The 16,373-nt window shown below is 37.4% G+C and overlaps 1 protein-coding gene across 5 annotated transcripts in view; it reads right to left on the minus strand.

Annotated features, from left to right (window-relative positions):
• UBN2 (ubinuclein 2) overlaps nucleotides 1-16,373 on the minus strand; it is an 80,525-nt gene that overhangs the window by 51,732 nt on the left and 12,420 nt on the right. For all 5 annotated transcript variants that reach the window (XM_057730703.1, XM_057730706.1, XM_057730705.1 and 2 more), the window contains exon 3: nucleotides 4,709-4,810. In XM_057730703.1, coding sequence (XP_057586686.1) covers nucleotides 4,709-4,810 — 102 coding nt within the window. The remainder of the gene's footprint in view (nucleotides 1-4,708; nucleotides 4,811-16,373) is intronic.

Raw genomic sequence — 16,373 nt, forward strand, 5'->3', positions numbered from 1 at the left:
ACTCAAACTGTCTAAATCAGTCTGAAGATCTGGCCTAGAATATCACTTTAAGCCAATGTCCTCTAAGCCTGGATTTTAAGGTTTATCATTATCTCACCTGATGAAGATGAGGAAAAATCAATCATTAAATGGAATGTCAACCTTAACTAAATGAAGGTGTTTATGGCAGAAGAGAAAAACGAACTACTCATCTAACAAAAGCAAGATACCTGCTACCTGGGGTCCCCAGAACTCTACCTAAGGGTTCTCGTCACATTATATAATTAGTCTTTAAGAAAGTCGTATTTGTAAGGAAAATTCTTTGCACAGGCAAAAAATATACAGAACATATTAGTTACTCTAAAAATATTAAGGCTAATTACAAAAGTTGTGATTTTAACCTGTATCCTTTTATATTACATGGAGAATGGTAAAAGAAAGAATTTACATTTAATCATATTGAATCAAAAAGGAATGAAGTTAGGGAAAAAAAAAAAAAAGGAATGAACTCCCTTCTTGTTGTTCCACTTGAGGGGCTACTGTTGTAGAAAGACCTACAGCTAAGACCTTCAGAAAGGGCCCAGGACTATCTGCAAGTAAAGGAGTGATGTGAGGAGTAAAGGATTAAAAGCGAAAAAAGACTCTGAAGTAATTATTCTGAAAATGTGTCATTGTGATAAGATAAATACACCTGTACTTTTTGCTTACATATACTTGTATACTGCTTTATAATTTTCAATGCTTCTTCACATAAATTATTTCACTTGGTCTTCCTGATACCCTTCTGAGGTAAGGAAGGCAAATATTATTCTCATTTTATAAGTGAAAACCAAATTCAGAGAGGCCAAGAACCTTGCCAGAGTACTTTTATTAGTTTCTGGCAGAGTCACTGACTATTTCCCAACCCATCCACTATACCAAGCAGCATCTCACATGGGAAACACACTCATCACCAGGTTACCAGAATGTGTTCAATGTCCGTTTTCTTCTACAGTATTCTGCTGAGTTTTCCCTATCAGAACTCTTTTCAGGAGAATAAACTCCTTATGCGTATTTGATTTAGCCCCCCCCCCCTTTTTTTTCTTCATATTTAACTGGGTGGACTGTAGTTGTATTTCTAAATCTGGCAACCATACTAAAGTGACACAGCCAGTAAGTGACAGAACAAGGATTAACACACAGCCTCCACTGCACTGTGAATTATAAATGTGCCCAGCGTTTTTTTTTTCTTTGATAAGGTACAGCAAATATTCTGTTTGTTTGTTTTCATTTTTATTGAGGTAACACTGGTTTATAACCTTACATAAGTTTCACGTGTACAACATTATATTTCTACTTCTGTATAATTTAGCCTTTTATATACAATGTATTAAGAGGCAATGGATTACTGAACTTGAGAATCAGATTTATTAGATCCTTTGCCAACAACTAGCTGTTGTGACCCAGAGTAAATCACTTAACATCAATACTTTGGGGTTATAAAACAGAAACAATATTACTTACTTCACGAAGTTCTAGTGAAATTTAAAAGAGATAACCTAAATAAAAGCATTACTCATGTCTGGTATTATTATTTCTCAATAATAAAAACATTTTCTTTCAGTCTTTTAAAAAATTTGGCAGCATAAGTGTTAGACTAAAAATAATCTTCAAATCCATTTATTTTTGGGTATTATAGTAGTAAGTAGTACATAATTCTGAAATTTAATTAGAATCAGATTATTTTCACTCTCTATCAAATAACATATGAACAGTGAAAGCCTACTGGTGGGAATTCCCTGGCAGTCCAGTGGTTAGGACTCTGTGCTTTCACTGCCAAGGGCCCAGGTTCAATCCCTCATCAGGGAACTAACATCCCACAAGGAGCACGGTGCAGCAAAAAAAAAAAAAAAAAAAAAAAAAGCCAATTGGCTATATAATCATTTAAAAACAAACAGAATCATTTGGTTGGTTCATAAGTCTTTTATGTCTGAATTATTACATTATCTCATAATAAAAACTAAATAATCTGTTAAGGACAATGATACAAAATTATTTTGCAAGTCAATAAACCACCTCTGTTTTAGTTCAATTTCCTCCTATAAAACAGGGACCTAACTTGTCCTATAGATGTCAGTAACTGTATAACTTATACAACAACTTATACCTACAAAGTTTATCCTTATTTATTAAAGCACTGGCCTTCAAATTTTCTTCACCACAACCCAAATGGAAAATATACTACACAGTGAAACCCAGTGCACGCAAACAAACTCACACATACACAATAAAAATCACATAACGTACCAGTGGTTTACTGTAACAGCTCCTATTCTATTCTATTTCATTCTCTTTAAAAATGCTGGCCACAGCCTCTAAACTGATACATAATCCAATTATGGGTTGCAAAAATCAGTTTGAAAAACACTTTATTCAAATATTTGCAATGCTACAAAAGAAAATATTAAAAATGCTATTTATGAAAGGCTACATACTACATGATTCCAATTATATGATGTCCTGGAAAAGGCAAAACTATGGAGACAATAAAAAGATTAGCGGCTGCAGGTGTCAGGGAGGGATGAATAGGTAGAACACATAGTTAGGGCAGTGAAACTATCCTGTATGACAGTATAATGGTGCTTCATGACATTACACATTTGTCAAAGCCCAGAGAACGTACAACATCAAGAGTGAATCCTAAGGTAAACTATGGACTTTGGGTGATGATGTGTCAATGCAGGTTCTTCAACTGTAACTAGTATCCACTCTGGGGGAGGAACACTGATAATGCAAGCTGTGCATGTTGTGAGGGCAGGGAGTATAAGGGAAATTTCTGCACCTTCCATTGCTGTGAACCTAAAACTGCTCTAAAAAAATTAAGTTTATAAAGTTTTAAAATATTTATTTATTTATTTGGCTACGCCAGGTCTTAGTTGCAGCAAGTGGGGTCTTTTTTTTTTTTTCTTTTTCTTTAAGTTGTGGCAGGATCTAGTTCCCTGATCAGGGATCGAACCCGGAATCCCTGCATTGGGAGCACTAAGTCTTTACCAAGGGACCACCAGGGAAGTCCCAAGTTTACTAATTTTTTAAAAAATGCTATTTATGTAAGCCTGAGTATATGCAATGTCCATTTATATATGGCTGAGTTCCCTCTTCGGTTACCTAGAATTCAAAATCTATTTTACATATAATGTTAACACCAGTATTAATGCTTTATACTTGCATTATGTTTTTCAGCATGTCATTATCTTGAATCTCACAGTACATAATTCTGCTCGGCAAGCAAGTTAAAACAGAGCAAACTGGGTGATGCTAAAATAAAAGACTTGCTCCTGGTCCACAGTGAATTAGAAACCAAGTGAGGTCTAGAATCTAGGACTTTTGACTTGAATGCCAAATCAAGGTCAAGACTCTTGAAAACATTCCATGCCCTAACCTACAAAAAGGGCTGACAACCTTTTCGTTAACAGGAAGTCCTGTCTACTCCAAAGGGCATTGTCAACATTATACTTCTACAGACTAGGCTTGTGAACCAGTTTATATCAGGACACCAAAAAAACACAGGAGTATGACAGGGCATCCCGTAGGCCTCATGCTGGAAGTCCTTCCTTTCACTCTCCTATAGGCCTTGTTATCATCTACATAACCAAGCACTGTAGTAACAGGAAAAAGAGGTACTAATTTGTGGGTAGCATAACAGCCACTTTAGTATCACTTTCTGTATATCCTAAGTAATCACTGTACATTGTACACTGCAGAGGATATCATACTCCAGGGATTAATTACTCTAGTACACTGAGAAGAATGTAAGAACATACACCTTACCGACCCCCAAACATGACATGCCTTTATTTATCTGCTATGTGATCAACGTCCTAAAATGCTCTCCTAAATTTCCTCTTCCTTTTATAAGAGAAAGAGGATTCCAGGGGAAAAGCTATAGGGCTTGATCAAAACAGACTGTGATAAAGGCTGGCATTCAATTATTGCCACTTCAGTAAGGCTTGGCAGCAATAAAAATATTAAGTACATTTTAAAGATATCTGCCAGATTAACTTTAACCCAGTAGCTCCAATCTTCAAGATCGCATGGTTCTTATCTGGAAGTCATTTCAAAATACACCCGTCCAAGTTTGGGAATATCAATAAATTCAAGATGTAAATACCCTTCGATCAATAAATCCCACTGCTAGAAATTTATCCTACACATATATTTGTACTCTATATTATCTTTTATAATACTCAAATACACAAAGAGAAATGTATATAGATGCTCAATTATTCGTAAGCACATAAAACTGGCAACAATTTAAATGTGCATCAAAAGGGGATTAGTTAGTAAAAACACTTGCTGAAATATTTAGTTACTTTATCCTTGAATTCTACTATCAAATAAAGAATTGCTGCTATATTAAAGATACATTAGGGCTTCCCTGGTAGCGCCGAGGTTAAGAATCCAATGCAGGGGACACAGGTTCGAGCCCTGGTCCAGGAAGATCCCACATGCCGCGGAGCAACTAAGCCCGTGAGCCACAACTACTGACCCTGCGTGCCACAACTACTGAAGCCCACGCGCCTAGAGCCTATGCTCCACAAGAGAATCCATCGCAACGAGGAGCCGCTTGCACCCCAATGAAGAGTAGCCCCCATTTGCCACAACTAGAGAAAGCCCAAGCACAGCAATGAAGACCCAACACAGCCAATAAATAAATAAATAAATAAATAAATAAATAAGATACATTACTCACAGCTTCTGAGTTATCAATAAATGGATCTGTCTCATCATAGCCAAAGCCTATATCGATCAAATCTTGTAGCCGATCCTTTCGATGTTTACGGGGCTTCCCACCCTGTAAAGAACAGATATGTTAGACTGATTCAGTACTCATGCTGTTTCCACAAAATTAAAAAATACCCATTAGAAGAATTTCCAAATGATTTTTGTAGATAACTCCCTCAGGAGGTTGAATTTAAGCCCCTTCACACCGTGAATGTAAACTGTACTTAGGGACTTGCTCCCTAAGAGTACAGTACACAAGGAGGAGACAAAGTAACTTTACAGTGAAAAACCTGGCTAACGTTACTCAGCCAAATGATCAAGGCTGACATCAACAGTGATAAGTCACGTTGACAGCATTACCCTTGACATGATGAGACACAAATAGCACTTTACCTTTGTGGTCTTCCTCTCAAAAGCCTATAACCTCAGTCAGAGGTTAACCATGAGATAAACATCGTAACAAACTAAAACACAATAAAAACACCAGACAAAATAAATTGAGGGACATTCTACAAATAACTGACCAGTATTCCTCAAAGCTGTCAAGATTATCAAAAACAAGAAAAATCTGAAAAACTGTCATACTCTAGTAAAACCTATGGAGACATAACTGTGATCTGGTATCCTGGATGGGATCCAGGGACTCAGAAGGATATTAGGGGAAAACTAGTAAAAGCTGAATAAAATGCAGCATTAATAATAATGTACCAATGTCGGTTTGATAGTTTTAACAAATCTACTGTACAAACATAAGATGTTACAGGGAAGAGTGGGTGAGGACTATATGGAAACTCTTTGTATTTTCTTTGCAACTTTTCTGTAAATCCAAACTATTCTTAAAATTATTTTTTTAATGTCCTAGAATCATTTACACACACAGACATACAGGAAAATAAAAAAAGAATGCATGTAAAAACTGGTGAAATCTGCAAGACGTGACTCTCCTTTGGTTTCAATTCCCATAGTGCATGTCTCTCAATGCAAAGTGTGACTGGTTCTAATGGTGAAAGATGGCTGAGTTTTGTATAACATGACTCTTAAGTGAAAGCAAATTGCTTCATCTTATTTCCATGTAAAGAAATGGTGATCTTTTCCAGTGTTTACCTGAAAAAAAACAATTATGATGGACTTACTGAGAAATGTCTCCAACATGGTACCATTTCCTTTCTAAGCAATTTGTAAAGGTAATTCTGACTAAATATTATGTTTATACTGCATACTGATGTAAAAAAAAAACCTAACCCCCATAACTATGACTCCATTATATGCTTTTCAATGAACAAAACTATTACTATATCATCACCACCAAGAGCATCATTTCGGTGTGAGATAAAGTAGTGGCTCCTATGTCTTCAGATTTTACAAGTTTCATAAACAATTTTGGAGACCAACACAGGGTGGCAACCCTTTAATTTTGCTAAATAAGACCACTGAAGACATAATCTCAGAATAAGAACAATTCTTCTCAAGAAACACCAGCTGGCAACTTAAACAAACATACATACACACACAGATAAAACGTACATATATGCTTAAACGCAACACATTCAATAAAGTGTCCTTTTTTCCATTTGCTAGGTCTGCAAGCTGGAACTCTTATACTAGGTTACAGAATTACAGTGAGAATAAGAAGTAAGGGGAAGGAAAAAGATTTCTATGTTAGAAGGTATTCTACTGAGAAAAAGTAACACATAAGCAGTTAAATACATAAGGGACTGGTTTCACCCAAAAAAGAAAGAGTTCTAATAATACAAAAATGCACCGACAAAAACTAATGAGGAGGACTAACCATGTCACATATTAAATACATTTAAAGTTATAGGAGTTAAAATAGATACGACAAGAATACAAGAATGAATTCAATATGAAAAAGGTAACATTATGACTCAATGGAGAGCAATTAATAAATAAATGTAATTAAAGTAAGACACCAATGGGACTACCCTGGTGGCACAGTGGTTAAGACTCCATATACCCAATGCAGGGGGCCTGGGCTGAAGCCCTGGTCAGGCAATTAGATCCCACATGCATGTGGCAACTAACAGTTGGCATGCCACAACTAAGGAGCCTACCTGCCACAACTAAGACCTTGCACAATCAAATAAATAAACATTTTCAAAAATGAATAAAAAATAGAGTAAGACACCAATTACATCTATCAAATTATAAACTTTTAAAATTCTGGCAAGATGGAGAAGAAATAGGACTGCTCAAACACTGCTGGTAAGAGTATACCAATAAAACTCTTGGAAAGCAAGCTGAAAGCATCTGCCAAGAAATTCTGCCATACTCTCACATTTTCTTCTTTTGCCTCTACTATGTTTTCCAAACTTTCTATTAAGTATTAATGTCAAATGGAAATATACTAAAATAAGTTTTAAAAAACTCTTCATCATATTTGACTCAATAATTCTACTAAGTTACACAGCTTATTTTGAACCACTACTTAGATTCAAAAGTAGCTGTTGAAAATGTATGCTATAGGACTTCCCTGGTGGTCCACTGGCTAAGACTCTACACTCTCAGTGCACAGGGCCCAGGTTCAATCCCTGGTCAGGGAACTAGATCCCAGATGCAGCAACTCAGAGTTTGCATGTCATAACCAAAAAATTCTGCGTGCTGCAACTAAGACCCCATACAGCCAAATAAATATATATATATTTTTTAATGTATGCTATAGGGATTTCCACGGTGGTCCAGTGGTTAAGACTCTGCACTCCCAATACAGGGGGCCTGAGTTTGATCCCTGTCAGGGAACTAGATCCCAGACGCCACAACTAACAGCCTGTATGCCACAACTAAAAGATCCCGCATGCCACAACAAAGATCCCGCGAGTGGCAATGAAGACCCCATGTGCCATAATTAAGACCTGGTGCATCCAAATAAAATTTTTTTTAAAGTATGCTATAGAAAGCAATATATATAATCTACAGATTCAACACAATCCCTATCAAATTACCAACAGCATTTTTCACAAAATTAGAACAAAAAATTTTACAATTTGTGTGGAAACACAAATGACCCCAAATAGTCAAAGCAATCTCGAGAAAAACAGAGCTGGAAGAATCAGGCTCCCTGACTTCAGACTATACTACAAAGCTACAGTCATCAAAACAGTATAGTACTGGCACAAAAACAGAAATATAGCTCAATGGAACAGGATAGAAAGTCCAGAGATAAACCCACACAACTATGGTCACCTAATCTATGACAAAGGAGGCAAGAATATACAATGGAGAAAAGACAGTCTCTTCAATAAGTGGTGCTGGGAAAACTGGACAGCTACATGTAAAAGAATGAAATTAGAACATTTTCAAACACCATACACAAAAACAAAATGGATTAAAGACCTAAATGTAAGACTGGATACTATAAAACTCTTAGAGGAAAGCACAGGCAGAACACTCTTTGACATAAATCACAGCAATAACTTTTTAATCCACCTCCTAGAGTAATAACAAATGGGGGTTTCCCTGGTGACACAGTGGTTAAGAATCTGCCTGCCAATGCAGGGAACAAGGGTTTGAGCCCTGGTCTGGGAAGATCCCACATGCCATGGAGCAACTAAGCCCATGCGCCACAATTACTGAGCCTGTGCTCTAGGGCCTGCAAGCCACAACTATTGAGCCCACACACAACTACTGAAGCCCACGTGCCTAGAGCCTATGCTCTGCAACAAAAGAAGCCACTGCAATAAGAAGTACTTGGCAATGAAGAGTAGCCCCCACTCTCTGCAACTACAGAAAGCCTGCACGCAGCAATGAAGACACAAATCAGGCAATATAAAAAAAATAAATTTTTAAAAAACAGAAAAAAAAAATAAAGTATATCCTTCCACACATTTAAAAAAATAAATAAAAAATAAACAAATGGGACCTAATTAAACTTAAAAGCTTTTGTCCAGCAAAAGAAACCATATACAAAATGAAAACACAACTCACAGAATGTGAGAAAATATTTGCAAACAAAGCAACTGACAAAGGATTAATCTCCAAAATATACAAACAGCTCATTCAGCTCAATGTCAGGGAAAAAAAAAAAAAAAAAAAACCCAATCAAAAAAATCAGCAAAAGATCTAAATATTTCTCCAAAGAAAACATACAGATGGCCAAGAGGCACATGAAAAGATGCTCAACATCACTAATTATCAGAGAAATGTAAATCAAAACTACAATGAGGTATCACTTCATACCAGTCAGAATGGCCATCATCAAAAAAATCTACAAACAATAAATGCTGGAGAGGGTGTGGAGAAACGGGAACGCTCTTACACTGTTGGTGAGAATGTAAATTGGCACAGCCACTATGGTGAACAGTATGGAGTTCCCTAAAAAACTAAAAACAGGGCTACCACATGATCCAGCAATCCCACTCCTGGACATATATCTGGAGAAAACCATAATCCAAAAAGAAACATGTACCCCAATGTTCACTGCAGCACTATTTACAATAGCCAGGACATGGAAGCAACCTAAACGTCCACTGACAGAGGAATGGATAAAGAAGATGTGGTACATATATACAATGGAGTATTACTCAGCCATAAAAAAGAACAAAATAATGCCATTTGCAGCAACGTGGATGGACCTAGGCTGTCATACTGAGTGAAGTAAGTTAGACAGAAAGAAACAAATATCACATAATATCACTTATATGTGGAATCTAAAAAAAATGGTACAAATGAACCTATTTACAAAACAGAAATACAGTCACAGATGTAGAAAACAAACTTATGGTTACCAAGGGGGAAAGTTGGGGGGAGGGATAAATTGGGAAATTGGGATTAATATACACACACCACTATCTATAAAATAGATAACTACTAAGAACCTACTGTATAGCACAGGGAACTCTACTCAATACTTTGTAATGACCTATATGGGAACAGAATCTAAGAAAGAGTGAACTGGACTTCCCTGGTGGCACAGTGGTTGAGAATCTGCCCGCCAACACAGGGGATACAGGTTCGATCCCTAATCTGGGAAGATCCCACATGCCCCAGAGCAACTAACCCCGAGAGCCACAACTACTGAGCCCACATGCTGCAACTACTGAAGCCTGTGCACCTACAGCCTGTGCTCTGCAACGAGAGCAGCCCCCGCTTACCACAACTAGAGAAAGCCTGCACCCAGCAACAAAGACCCAATGTAGCCAAGAAAAAATAAAGTGAATATATGTATATGTATAACTGATTCACTTTGCTGTGCAGCAGAAATTAACAGCTCTACTTCAATAAAAATGACAAAAAAAAAAAAAGGCAATATGTTAGAGGTCGGAAGGAACTTAGATTTAAGTATGAAGTCTTTGTCCTGAAGGAACTTAAAAGATAACCCACTCAACAAATTAACTGAGCACCTACCAAGTGCTAGCCTTCATGGATTTTATATTGATAGTATTGTGGAGAAGAAAAAGATTAAATAATTATAGTAGTAATAAACGGTGAAAAGGAAAATACAGGTGGTACTGGATTTTTTAACAGAAGACCTAATCAAGGCTTTCCTGAGCTATTTATGCCTGGACAAGGATGAGCTGATGTAATCACTTGTGGAAGCCACAGAAAGGACTGGAACTGAGAAATAACCTGGTAAGATCAGTGCTTTAACAAAATCACTTTGGCCATTGTGGAGGGCAAAGAACACAGATGGGGAGATCAGTTAGGAAAGAAAAAAATGCAGAGGTTTGCAAGAAAGTCACAAGTTGCTGGGGGCATTAAACATATATTTAAGTGCCAATCATGATGCTGCTGCTGAGAGCCACAATCCACTGAGTGCTAACTTTGCATCAGCACCTATAGTTAAGTACAATCATATATCGTTTCACAGTTAACAAATGGGAAAACCTAAGCTTGGAAAAGACAACTAACTTGTCTAAGATCACAGAGAAAGTAAAAGAGCCAACTTTCAAACTCATGACCATCTGACTCCAAAGTATCATTCTATTAAAAGTTCTGTAAAAGTTATAGAACCTCTGGGGTCATTTTTTTCACTCAGAGACACATAAAATTCAATACCAAAACTGAAACCAGTGTTCCTACCGTCAGTCACCTCCAAATTAGCTTCCCCTACTTGACATGTCTATTTTATTCACTCTATTTTTTTGCCTTAAAACTTCATTATTGGGCTTCCCTGGTGGCACAGTGGTTAAGAATCTGTCCCCTAATGCAGGGGACATGGGTTCGATCCCTAGACCAGGAAGATCCCACATACCAAGAAGCAACTAAGCCCGTGTGCCACAACTACTGGGCCTGCACTCTAGAGCCTGTGCACCACAACTACTAAGCCCACGTGCTGCAACTACTGAAGCCCACATGCCTAGAGCGCATGCTCCACAAGAGAAGCCACTGCAATGAGAAACCCTCACACCGCAAGGAAGAGCAGCCTCCACTCGTCACAACTAGAGAAAGCCTGTGCACAGCAACAAAGACCCAAAGCATCCAAGAATAAATAAAATAAAAAAATAAATCTTATAAAAACTTCATTAACTAAAATTACAAAGGTTGATGACACCAAATATTAACAAGGATGTAAAACAATTCAAACTCTCCTACATGGGTGGTGCAAAATGATACATCCACTTTGGAAAGCAGTTTGGCAGTTTCTTATACACACCCACTTACCACATGACCTAACAATCCCTCTCTTGCTATTTCCTCAAGAGAAATGAAGACATATGTTCACACACACACACTTGTGTTCCAGTGTTAGAGCAGCTTTACTCTTAGCAGCCACAAACTGGAAACCACCCAATGCCCATCACCCAGTGAGTGGATACACAGACTGTGGTACATCCATATGCTATGCAGCAATAAAAAGCAACTACTGATAACATGCAAAACATGGGTGCACTTCCAAAGCATTATACTAAGTGAAAGCAGCCATATACAAAAACTATAAGGTTCCATTTATAGGAAACTCTAAAAAAAGAAATACCAAAAATCTACAGAAACAGGAAGTAGACCAGAGGTGGCCCGGGGCCCAGGGCTGGAGGGGAAAGGATTATCTTCAGCGAGGTAAAAGGGAAGTTTCCGGGGTGATGAAATTGTTCTATATCATGATTATGGCAGTGGTTACAGGACTGAGTATATTTATCAAAATTCACCAAACTGTATACTTAAAATGAATGAACTGTATTTATTTGAAGTATACTTCAGGGACTTCCCTGGCAGTCCAGTGATTAAGATTTTGCCTCCCAATGCAGGGGGTGCAGGTTCAATTCCTGGCTAGGGAGCTAAGATCCACATGCCTTGGGGCCAAAAAATCAAAAACATAAAACAGAAGCAATGTTGTAACAAATTCAATAAAGACTTTAAAAATGGTCCACATCAAAAATAATCTTAAAAAAAAGTATACTTCAATAATCATGATTTTTAGAAACCTTTCATTATTATTTCTGCTTCTACTCTCTCTCCACGAACCTTTGTTCATGAATATTCACATCTACAGCTTCTGCTCCATTCTAACTGCCATTGCTTATAATTCTTGCCATTGTTTTTCATTTAAATGTAATGAATGCCTTAATTAGCTTCTCCTTCCTCATACTGATCCTCGATTCATACTGCCTAATACCACCTAATATTTCTAAAATATCATTTTATATCATTCCCTTGCTCAAAATGCTTCAGAAGCATCCTACCTATTAGGAAATAAATCCAAACCCCTTAATATGGCACTAATTATATGTCTCCTACATGTTGACTCAAACTACCTTTCCAACTTTTTACTTACAATTTTCTGACTTGAACACTTGAATCCATTCAGTTTATATATCCAGTCTCCTCCCAGACACACTTGCTTATCTTTCCTCATGCTTTCCCCTTATTTGGAATAGTGTCTTACTCCTCTCTGAATTCTTCCACCCTTTACAGCTCAGCTCAAGTTTTAAACCTTTCCTCCTAGATGTTTTCTACTCAAAATCACAATGATCTTTTTCTGCTCTCCTAACATATTTTTTGTCTAGGCACAACTAGCTGCCTATAGAAGATTTACCTATGGAAAACTAGAAAAAACAAATGGGTTCTGTTTTAACGGGCACAAAGAGACATATGAAGAAGCCCAAATAACTTACGCATAAGTAGAGAGATTTAGGAACATTTAAGTCTGGTCAAGGCTATCAGTAATTACCACAGGAAAAGAAAGCTGTTATTAATAGTTGAGTCCTTATCTAAAATATGTGCAGTAAAATGGTTAAATAAGTAAATATGACTCTTGTCAATGACAGTAACCAAAATGGTTAATGCTTTACTTAACTATAATAGTATTAATGTGACTAAAATGCCTCTCAAAGTAGGATCTTAGAAGTATAAGAGCTTTACCAAGCATTATATCAATTATAGCTATGTATAGTTCAGGCTATTACAGAAAAGGTAATATTGATGTTCACTAAGCATTTGAAAGTTTTCAACTCAACTGGTAATCATGGAGACAACATTAAAATAAGATACTGCTTTTTCAACTACCATACAAACAGCAGGATCTCATTTAAGAAAAACATAGCAATATACTTCTATAGCTATATATTACATATATAATGCTCAAAAAATTATAACAAGTGGATAACCACGGCTATCATCAGCGTGGAAGAGATGTAACTGGAGGCAGTGGTGAAGGACGAATTTGGCTTAATACGTATATCGGAATTTGTTTTTAATAACTGGAATGTATTCATGTAATACTCAGGAGATTAAAAAGGTGCAAGAGAGGACACATAAACTCAGATGCATTTTTTAAAATAATTTGTTTACTTTTTTAATATAAATTTATTTACTTATTTGCTGCATTGGGTCTTTGTTGCTGCACACGGCAATTAGAGAAAGGGGGCTACTCTTCGTTGCAGTGAGTAGGCTTCTCATTATGATTGCTTCTCTTGTTGTAGAGCACAGGCTCTAAGCGTGCAGGCTTCAGTAGTTGTGGCACTCGGGCTCAGCAGCTGTGGCTCTCGGGCTCTAGAGCGCAGGCTCAGTAGTTGTGGCGCACGGGCTTAGCTGCTCTGTGGCATGTGGGATCTTCCCAGACCAGGGATCGAACCCGTGTCCCCTGCATTAGCAGGCGGATTCTTATCCACTGCACCACCAGGGAAGTCCCTCAGATGCATTTTTAAAAGTCCTAAAAAGGTACACAGTGGTTATGCCTGGCAGTGGGCTTAGAGATGATTGGTTGATTTTTCTCTTCTTCTCTTTATCTGTATTTATATACTCTTTTATAGTGAACAAAATCTTTGAAATATGTAAGTGCTTACATACACACAGAGCTCTTGGGTAAAAAACTCTGATTATTTCTGAGAAGGGGGCTGATTAACTGGTATTCAGGGGTAGGAGGCAGATTTACTTTTCATTATATTATCTTTTGTACCTTTTGAATTTTTATTAACTGCATGTATTACCCACTCAAGGAATTTTTATTCATCAAATATTCAATACCATTTAGTGTTTGACTCCTTATACGGTTCTGCTTCCCAGGCCCATTGTGGGGAAAGAATTTTGGATGAACTATACGTGACACACCTATGCCCATGTTGGTGCTTTCTTAAATCCCTCTCTGCTAGCCAGGGTGACACGGTCTTTGCTCTACCGGTTACTGGCTTTCTACCAAAGCATTACCGGTGGCACATTCCAGTTTCCTCCTTCATCACAGAGGCCAACAGAGTACAGTGTTTCTGGCCTCAGTTTACTTTTCTTCACCTTCTGGCCTTACTGGAAAAACTCCAAGTCCCTGGCCTGCCTTCCGCCCTACCTCCCTTTTTCTATTCTCTAGCTTACAAATTCTCTACTTTCCCAGTTGTGCTGAAATCCAGTGATAGGCAAATGATATAAAGTGGAGCCAAATTTTAACAGTCACCATAAAAGGCACAAACCAGTTAATCCCCCCCTCCCAAAATTTTTTTTTGGCCATGCCACGAGGCTTGCAGGATCTCAGTTCCCCAACTAGGGACTGAACCCAGGACCAAAGCAGTGAAAGCCCGGAATCCTAATCACTAGGCGACCAGGGAACTCTCCTCTCCCCCCTTTTTTCTAAATCCACAAATATTAAAATTCACCTATAGGAACTCAAGACAGATTGGCAAAGGACTATATTATCATGTCTTCCCAACTAGGCCTATTTTGAGCTGCTCTTTTTTTCAGCATCTATAGCAAAAATACACTCTGCAGTAGCATCAAAGCCTTAGTTGATAAATTCTCTGGCCTCCTACAGTTGTTGATGTTATAGTTTACACAATAAATGCATCTTATAAAAATACAAATTTTATTTTCCTAATTTAAAAAAAACCTGAATTTTGCTACATCTAAGATGAAGAAACCCCTTTAAATCTACTCCCTTAGGGCACTTGTTCACACACTGTGTAACTCAGGGAAAAAATGGCTCACTGAGTCATTAATACCTGCTGAACCTGATAATCAGTGTTTTAAGCCAATGAAGTCCAATTACACTGTAATGCTAAAATGGAAAACAAACAAGTGTTCTTAGTACAGGACTCCCTATTGCCTCCAGCTAATAAGAAACCTAACTAGTAACTAACTTTCATTGATCGCGTATGGAAGACAGAAGAATCATGACACGGCTAAGACTCCAGTCTGATAACTGAGAAGAAAATATCTCCTGGTAGCACAGCTTCCCTACTTGTTCTAGCTCTATCACAACCTTATCTTCCACCTTTACTAATTTCCTTAACCTACCAATACAAAAGGGTAAAGTTTTAAGTCAGTGGAAAGACAGTCAAGAGCTGACTTAGCATAGAAATAATATACACAGATTTCCATAATAGCCACTTATGGATACAGTACTGTCCTCCCAAATACCCTAAAATTGCTAATTCTCAATCGTTCCTAAGGGATTTAAGGAAGATGAAGAGAATTTATTTAGCTTAAAGAGGCCAAGGACTTAAAAGAAGGGCATGTCATGGCAATTACAATTGGTAACTGCAATAAAGAAACTATTATTTGAGCGGAGAAGTCTCCCTTGCCTTTTAAAAACCACACCCCTACATTGCTTTACAAGATTATTATTTTACATTTTTATTGTATTTGCAGTACCACACTATTATTGGTTAACAGAACCTAAATACACTGGTATCTGTGCTTTGTTAGCAGAATTTATTTTGTGGTGATATTAACAAATTGCCCCAAACTGCTTTACCCAAAGCCCTACCAAGTTGATCCTTAGGAACCAGACCTAACTTAAGGCCAAAACAAACAGAGGAAAACCAGTCCAGGAAGTTCCCAAGGAAGCTCTACTGCCTCAGCAAGTGTGGATGATAATCTAATATGAATAACAGATAGAATTCTTAAAATCCCCAGAGAGAGTGTATAAATGCTTTCTAAGATCCACTTACATCAGTCTCATATTTGAGGAGCAATTCAATAACAATTCATAATTATTTTCAAACAATTCGCAATTATTTTAAGTACGAAAACATTTTTCCTTTCTATTCAATTGAGTAGTATATACCGTGAAAAAGCCAGTTTCATTGGAAATCATACAGTTATTCCAAAATATTGCCATTCTTTAAAACATAACTGGACAAAATCAGTTTTAAAAGCCATACAAAGCCATACCAGAGCACAGTGGTTAAGAATCCGCCTGCCAATGCAGGGGGACACGAGTTTGATCCTTGGGCTCGGAAGATCCCACATACTGC

The sequence above is a fragment of the Hippopotamus amphibius genome, chromosome 4 (assembly GCF_030028045.1).
Source record: "Hippopotamus amphibius kiboko isolate mHipAmp2 chromosome 4, mHipAmp2.hap2, whole genome shotgun sequence".
In the NCBI taxonomy this organism is placed as follows: domain Eukaryota; kingdom Metazoa; phylum Chordata; class Mammalia; order Artiodactyla; family Hippopotamidae; genus Hippopotamus; species Hippopotamus amphibius.